This window comes from Acanthisitta chloris, unplaced genomic scaffold (assembly GCF_000695815.1).
Source record: "Acanthisitta chloris isolate BGI_N310 unplaced genomic scaffold, ASM69581v1 scaffold1158, whole genome shotgun sequence".
NCBI lineage: Eukaryota > Metazoa > Chordata > Aves > Passeriformes > Acanthisittidae > Acanthisitta > Acanthisitta chloris.
The window spans coordinates 72782-81624 of NW_008686251.1; the positions used below are offsets into that span (position 1 = coordinate 72782).

At 42.6% G+C, this 8843-nt stretch overlaps 1 protein-coding gene across 1 annotated transcript in view; it reads left to right on the forward strand.

Moving 5' to 3' along the window:
- Positions 1-8843, forward strand: part of LOC103807308 (usherin-like) — a gene marked incomplete at its 5' end in the record, with an annotated part of 81574 nt that overhangs the window by 70091 nt on the left and 2640 nt on the right. Inside the window, 5 exon segments of the mRNA XM_009080036.1 lie at positions 1500-1738; positions 2318-2535; positions 4420-4596; positions 5680-5763; positions 6578-6822. Coding sequence (XP_009078284.1) covers positions 1500-1738; positions 2318-2535; positions 4420-4596; positions 5680-5763; positions 6578-6822 — 963 coding nt within the window.

Consider the following 8843-nt stretch of genomic DNA (forward strand, 5'->3'; position numbering starts at 1 on the left):
GCTCCCACCAGTCCAAATGGTGCAGGTGGAAGCTGAAGCCAATAGGAAATGATTGTGTGTTTTGGATAGCCTATGGATTTGAAATAGAGAAAAGAAGAGAGTGCTGTACATGAAGTTCCCTTAAAAATACTTCTTGTTGGTAAGAAATTTTTAATGGTAGTGTACTGAAGAATAGTACAAGTAGCCAAGCAACTTTGCCTGTGTTTGGTGTCTCAGTCTAGACACTGTTAGGTGTCCAGAAATGACTGGTTTCAGATTAGGAATTCCTTGAGCCTTCATTATGTTATAAAATAGGGAGATATGAGGAAAGGTTAGGGCTGTGGAAGGTGCTTGGAACAGTTACCATCAAATCAGTGCAAAATACTTGAATACTTTTTGTCTGCCACACTATCTGGTTTTTACAAGTAAATAAATATTTGTGTGATTTTTATCTCTTTATCCCATCTTGCTCAGCTTGGAAGTGCTAGGGACGCCTTCCCAGGTCATCAATCCTGTCCATGAGCTTAAGCTGTCTACTGATTTCACATTACCCATTTATTCCTTCCAGTGCAGTTGGCTGTGTCTGCATCTGATTCAGCCAGTTTGTCCCGTTGGTGCCTGCATGGCCTTCCATTTCCATTCCCTCACACCTGCCATGCTGCTGGCTCGACTCTGGCTCTGGCATCAAGAAGTACCAAGTGCTTTCCTTTGCTTGCTTGACTCTTTCCTTCCTATTTTTTGCTGAACTCTGCTAAATCACATCCTGCCAAATGGGAGCAGATGTTGCCCCTTGTTGATGTTTTCTGCATATTTTTATTTCTTTGGCTTAAAAAGCTGTACCCACAAATGACTACAGCAATGAGGTGAAGTGGCAGTTTCTGTGAGCAGTTTCAGAACAAGGGCACTGGTTCCTTTGCCAAAACTGCCAGGTCTCCCTTGCTGCGAATAGGAGAGTTTCTTAACAGGCTTGCCCAGGACCATGGCTGTTTGAATGCAGAGCAGCATCATGTTGGCCCTTGACCACAGAATAGATTCTGCTGTCTGTGAGTAAACTGACCAATCAGACACATTGGTATCATGCTGCTTAGTGCTGTCTCCTGTATCCACACTGAGGAACCTTGTGAGCATAAGTATTTGCTAGCACACTTATCATGGAGCTATTTTCCACATTTATTTCTTTTTTTGCTTCAGTACCACTTATCCCAGAGTTTCTCCTTAATAGTTTTCAGTTTCTCTGTTCCTACAAATGACATTTGCAGTTGACATACAGTGGTCACAGTTCAACTCAAGATGTTTGTGGGACCACTGATGGCATGGTCTTTTCCTTTGAAGAATGCCCTTTAGCTTCATAATGGGGGAAAAATGCAGAATTCCCACTACACAACAGCTGCATTAATGTCAGACATAAATGACATGTAGAATCTTCTGCCTATCTTCTTCTGGAGTTAATTCACCTCCACAACTCTATATAGTACTTGTGGTGCTTGAAGCTGTGACAAGTTCCCTATTAATTTTTATAGCTGTCAGAAGGGACTGCCACCCAACAGACAATACACGGGCTAAAACCTTTCACCACATACTCCATTGGTGTGGAGGCCTGCACCTGTTTCAACTGTTGCAGCAAAGGACCCATGGCTCAATTCACGACGCAGCCAGCTCCACCCTCAGAGCAACCTCCCCCGCAGATCCGCACTGTGACCTCCAGAAATGCCTCTTTCCAGTGGAGCGCGCCTCAGTCACCCAACGGCATTGTAACCAGGTAGGAGCTGCCACCTGGCTGAACCTGCACACCTCGACTAGAGGTGGTGGCAGGACAATCTGAACTGGAATTGCAGGGCTGAGAGCACTGGGTGGTTGTGGCAGCTGTGCTTCTTCTTCCCCACATTGGTGTTGATATTCCCTGTGGCCCGGATACCATCTGGAGGGTGTTTAAATGCAGTGATTTTTTTTCTCCTGAGCAGAATATTGGAGAGAGTGAAGGTGGAGAGGATGAGATATTGTGAGTGAAAGCGATAGTCTGGCAGCTGTGATTGCATGGCCAAAAAGTTTGAGTTCAACTGGCATTGAAGAGGTAGCTGTATCCTGGAGCTGCTTAGGCAAATCTTGATTTGCAGAAGTGAGTAGCAAGGTAACAGGCATCAACAGTTTAATTGTGAGTGTGACTTACTTACAACCACAATTGCTCCGTTGTCTTACAGTTAGGAGCAAAAGCTCTAAGAGAAAAACTGGGATCAAGTCTATTATTTTCTCCAGTAGCCAGATGGGCACCAATTAGGATGAAATGTATGATTGGCTTATTAAGGCTCTTTATTCACCAAAATCTCAACTTTATTCTCAGCTATGAGCTCCATGTGTATATGGCATGTCCTCTGAACCTGCAGCCAGCAGTGAAGGCTTGCAGTCCTGGCCCAACGGAGGTGAAGTACACAGGAAAAGGACAGAGTGCTAACGTGTCCAACCTGGAGCCCTACACAACTTACAACCTGCGAGTGGTGTCTTACAACTCTGTTGGCAGCAGTGCCTCAGAATGGATTGGTTTCACTACAGAAAAGGAGCGTGAGTATGAGAAATGGTTCACTGATAAGTGATGCCCACTTCTGAGGCATGGGGGTGCATAAAGCCAAATGACTTCCCCATCTCTTTGAAAGAAGATGTCCCCAGAAACCTGTTCTTTCATGTCCTGGTCACCATGTCTCTGCTGCACATTCATTGAAATTCTGCTCTGGGACTTAACTGCTCATTCCTTCAAAAATACTTCTTTGCTCATCATCTGATGTCACATCCTTTATCTTGGGAACCTGGAAACCTTTTATTTTACTGAAAATGGGCAGCAGAGCTGCAGAACATAAAATGTTCAAGTATTACCAGAAGGGTGATGTGTAGTAATAAATATACTGCCATAAATAATCCCTTGGAAGAGTAGAGATCTTGGAAGAGACCTAGAGATTCTTTTCAAGAGCAATCTTACTGTTCTAATTCATGCCACACTTCTGCTAGGACTCATAAGAGTTTTTGTTGTATGTCATCTGAATGATTGGATCCTTGTTGACACTGAAGTAAGAATTCATTGCTGTCTAACTACCACAGACAGTACTTTTAGGCCATGTGGTGGTCTGCATGGAAATTAAACATGCAGGACCTGTGCCTACAGGCAGAATAGATTTTGCCATCAAAACTGAATTTGTAGTAGTCTAACATCAGCTTTTATTAAAAAGATCTATAGTGCTGTAGCCAGAGTCATTCCATAACAGATGAGATGGTCAGGCCAGGGCGGAGAAGATGTTCAGTTTTTATCATACAGTCTCATGTCAGGGTTTCAGAATCACCTTTCTAAAAATCCCTTTTGCATCACTTAGGGGTTCTGCCAAGTAATTACTAAAAATGTGTCTGATACATCCTTAGCTGAAAATTTCAGGTGGAAGAGGCCCAGATTTTCTTTAACATCACCACAGAAAAAAAGAACATAACTGAAACAAAAGGTCCTCATCACCAAAGCTGTATTTTATTAAATTGCAAACTAAAAAGCTGGAACATGCTAATGAACTTTTAAACAGAGGAAATTTGTGAGGGTCTGGTGAGACACACAGAATGAAAGGATTTGAAAGCCGTTTTTAAACCTCCATCCTCTGGGTCCTCAGCCCTTTTCTTTCACTCTTGCTTTACTTGCCTTGCTGACCTCTTCACACTAGGCCTCCTGAGTCTCTCTGACTGTCTCCTTTCTAGAGTCCCTCTGACTGTCTTCCTTCCTCTTGCCTGGAAGGCTTGAATTAGTGACAGTGGGCAATTAGCAGCAAAGTGCAGCTGGACAAGCAGCTTTCATATGAACAAAGCAGCATATACTGGGCAGATGGCTTAATGGCAACACCACAAGAAAGGACCACCTCAAACTTAAACGAAGTCTTTTGTCAGCAAGCTGTTGAGCCCAACTGATGAACTCTTCTTCCCTGAAGTGAGTTCTGGGTTTCTTTTCTGTCTGCCTGCCATCTGTTTTGCTTTTCTGAAACCCCATGTTTTCATGTATGTGCATGTGTTAAAGATGATATCGGCAATTTCTTGGGGCTTGCAAAAGAGCCCACTCCTTTCCAGTTGAGTTTCCACAGCCCAGCATGCTGCTGTCAAGCTTGTACAACCTCCTGTGTCTCCCTGTCTGCCACCTTAAGCTGGAATTTAATTTATACAGTTTTAGTGTCTCTACCACATAGACAAAGGCAAAGAGAGGGAGTTCTAGATCCTTATTTTCAAGATATGAGATATTTCTGCTTTCTAGTGCAGAGGCTGGCATGCTTATTCCCTAATCATACACATGTATGTGAGAGGGGAGAGCTGCGTGAGACAGAGAGCTTGTATCATGCAGTCTCTTGCTCTGCTCTTGTATAACTCGGTCATTGCACCACTTCTAACCTACTGGCTAGAAATGAGCTTTTCTTCCTTCTTTTACAGCCCCACGGTACATGGCTCCATTCTCTGTTGTCAGCAATTTATCTACCATCCACATCGACTGGAGTCACACTTTTGTCCTGAACGGCCGCCTGAAGGAGTACGCGTTAACTGAGAGTGGGCAGCGCATCTACAGCGGCTTTGACACCGAGCTGTATTTACCAAGGACATCTGACAAAAGTCAGTTTCAATTTCCTACAGCCTCCTCTCTGTGAGAGTGTGTTGAGCTAAATTAACATGATTGTGTGCTAAAACTGAAAAAAACTATCCATTGCAATCCCAAGCTTACAGCACAGGAGTGTACTACATGCATCAAGTGCATCTAAGCACTTGATTGAAAAAAATATTGCAATCCCAAGCTTACAGGACAGGAGTGTACTACAGGCACACCAACGTGCATCTAAGCACTTGATTGAAAAAAACAACCATGGGGCTTAGCTTCCTCTTAAACGTTGTACCTGAGTGGGTGAGATTGCTCTGGGTCATTGTGAAGGCTGAGCTTTCCCAAATCCTGGAGCTGCGTTGCAATTCCACCTTTCAGGGCTACAGTCTAGCAAATGTATAGAAATCTTCAGCTGCAGGAAAGACCAAAGCTTGATTTTTTATTTGAATCAAATTAACTTAGTAGGTCTTAGAAACAGACATGTTTTGAAATGCAGCTTCTCTTGAGAAAGTTGCAATCTTGAAAATACAAGGGAACTGTCAACAGGAGGAAAAGAAAAAAAATAAGGAAAGAAAAAGAACCAAGAAAAAAGGTTTTCTGTTTTTAAGACATTGGGGGTTTGTATGTCAAAGGATTTTGTAATTTAGTTTTTACCTTCCTGATTACTACAATGGTGTTAATACTTTTTCCTTTCCTTTCTTTTTTTTTTTTTTACGCAAATGTTCTTAACATGTTTGTTTCAGCCATGAATGAAATATGAGGTACTTAGGGCAAAACAACAAATTAATTGAAAGTTGCCAGTTACACTGGAAGAGAGGACTGAGTGATGAAGGAGGAACATATTTTGTAGCAACATCATAGTGATGATTGCCTATGATCTGCAATAGTTCACAGTTTAGAATTTCAATATCCATGTGTAAAGGATTGTGAGGCTCTGGTCTAGCATTCAGGTGGGTTATGGCCTGGTATGTGCTATGCATGCCTTGGCTTTTCTCAGATCTGGCCATCTCTGCTGGTGGATCTTGGTGAAAGAGCAGCACCTACAGAATTTTGGTTTCTGCTTCTGACAGTATTTTCCAACCTTTTTTTTTTTTTCTCAGCCTTTTTGTTTCAAGTGACCTGTATCACTGATGAAGGGAGCGCCATGACACCAGTCATCAAATACAGCGCTGGAGATGGAGTTGGTAAATATGTAAAGAAATTACCTAGCACATGGTCATTTTATGCATTGTGCTAGAAATTTGATATATAGTGCATGCCAAGCAGGATGGCATCTCATTGCAAGAACAAGGGGTTCCTTAATTCCTTAGGGTATAAGGCATGTAGCTATTTTTTGCCATGGGTGGCTTTCTGTTTCTTTACATTGTAGAATCTTTTGAGTTGTTTAGGTTGGAAAGAACCTTAAGATCATGGAGTCCAACCATTATCACAGAATCATAGAATGGTTTGGGTTGGAAGAGACCTTAAACACCATCTAGTTCCAATCTCTTTGCTATGGGGGACAACTTCCACTGGACCAGGTTGCTCAAAGCCCAGGTTGCTTTTGTATTAATGTATTGCTTATTTTGGTTAAGCCTTCCTCCTTCTCTTTTAACTTCATCCACGACACTGTGGATGAAAGAATGTCTTCTGCCTGTACCACTCTGAAATTACCGTAGTCATTTCCACTCTTCAAGGTTACTTGGAGAACCTTTTCTTGCATTCCACCTGCACCAGAAGAGCTGCTGATGCAGTGGTGGTTTCCAGCCTAAGCAGCAATACCAGAACTTTAAGCAGGGTCTCTTGAGGGTAGTAAGCTTTTTATTATAGCCTGCTAGCATATTGAACCATTATGTCACCTTGAACATAAGTGCAAATAAGCACATGATGACAAAATTACTTAAATGTCTGCCTAATTTATTAGTGAGAAAAGGCATAACATATTGTTAAATGCTTTCTGAAATAACATCCCCTGTTTGAAATAACATTCCATGTCTCCCGTAATCCCTCTTTTTACAGGTCTGATATTAACAACGCCTGGAGAGAAGGACAAAGCAGAGTCCAAACATGCAAAATTCTACAACGAGCTGTGGTTTGCAATGTTGATGGTACTTCTAGGTTTGATCCTCTTGGCTATTCTTCTCTCCTTAATTCTTCAAAGGAAGGTCCGCAAGCAACCCTATGCACGAGACAGGCCTCCTTTAGTTCCACTCCAGAAAAGAACATCTCCAATGAGTGTGTATTCATCAGGTGAAACCCATCCGGTACGTTTGGCAAAATGCAAGGATTGCGTGTCCATCATGTTATACTTCTATCTGCCCCCACAAACATACACACAACACACTTTTTCTTCCTCCTTCTACCATCTTGTTGCACTCTTGGTTGCCAAATGGAGACTGTCCAGTGTAGGTAAAGGACTGTCTGGTCCTATGTGGGCACAGAGAGCCAGGCTACAAGTGTTTATTCCAAAAAGAGCCCTATGGCACCTGGTCTGCAGGCCCTGAAATGCTTCTGATGCCTAGGACAAACTTTGGATGTGGAGTCACAGAAAATGCAAAGCCACTGCTGTCACCTGATGTTAGCTGACATCTGCAATAGAGCAGAGAAGTCCTTGGCATGCTGTGAGAAGGTAGGTGATAAAATGTGCTTTTCAGAGGAACCTTTTATATGTTCCCAGCTGCCTGCTGTGGATGGCTAACAAGGATCAATCTGACAGTCTTTGTCAGGTATCTATGAGATGTGCCTGCAGAAAACAGGACTTAGGGAGAAGCTCTATTTCTTTCTAATATCCACCACCCAGCTGGACTGTTCTAGGACAAGCTACAAGGAAGGTTTAGTGTAGAGTGAGAAGAGCAAACAGGAAAAAAGCTAGGGCACTTCACAAAATGCGTGTGTGTATCTATGCACATAGACCCACAGTGAGACCACTGGAGAGGTGGGAAGAGGACTGCTGGGGAGTGCTGAAGAGGAGGGCTTTGTATAATTTTTATTACGGCAAGTTATAATTCTGAAAAAGAATGCATAAAAAACATGTTGCATCATGTAGTAGAGTAGTAGTGCTATCCTACCCCTTGAGGAAAAGCTAGACAAAAGGAATACAGCAATTGTTATGAGACTGAGAATGGCAGCAGCCGTGCTTTCCATTCCTGTGCTTCTTCCCAGGCACAGGCCGTGAGATGATTCTTCTTGTCATTTCTCAGCTTCTTTTTCCTGTGTGTGCCATCAAGCAGGATAGTGAGTCCTGCATCCTTCATGCATTCTGTTCCTTCTTGTCTTGGTGCCAAGACACTGCATCTGTGCCTCAACCAAGGAGCTCTTGGAAACAATGGGATTTCCAGTGTGCCCCTTTCTCCTGGCAAAGGCTAAGAGCATAAGAAACTTCTTTTTTTGGTCTCATGGTTTTGATTCTTTTTCCTCTACAGTCTGTCATGTTGCGTTGTTTCTCTTGACTTTAAAATGTCTTTGCTGTTGGCATGCCCACACAATTCCCTTCCATATTCCTGCCCTTTCTTTTATTTTCTTTTTTCTTTTTCTTTTTTTCTCAGAAGCTTACGAACTTAATAAAAAGGAAGATTCTACAGTACATCAGTTGAAGGACTTAATCTGAGAAGTTAGGGCAGAGCTACTTTGGAGTGGCAAAATTGCTTGTTTTACAATTGTTATTGAGGTCATGTGGTAAGCAATGCTGGCTGCCCACTCAGTACTTGATGACCACTGAAAAGTTAAATAGTGCCTAGTCTTTGCCAGTTCCCCTACTCCCCCCCATCCTGCTACATTGTTCTCCCTCACAGAGCTGCAGTTAATTCACACCCTCTATAAGGTACACTTGCATTGCACCTTGCCCTGCCCTAAAGCTTTTCCTTCCTCTCTTTAATCTCAGTTTGAGACTATTGCCGACACATCTGATTCATCAAGCAGTGTCACTCTCAAAAGATACACCACGCACTTTGAGGTAGAGTCATTAGCTTGCAGAGTTGCAAGATGTGTGATGTGTCAGATGACCCAACAAGCATGCACAAAGGTATCTGACACTGCATGTTTCTCTTGGTGGGTGACTCTTTTTTCCCCTGGTCATAACTCAAAAAGTCTCCTACCACCCCCTTGTTGTGCAAGTCTGAGCTATCATTCTAGTAGTCAAAAATATTTGAACTTCTCCTTGTTAGCTACTTTCAAAAAAATTAGGACAAAGAAAAAAAATAACCACTGCAAGTCCTGGTTTCCACGTTGGTTCACAAGTTGAGATTTTTTTCCCTGTTTAAGTGTATGATTGTCCTACAATGGGGAA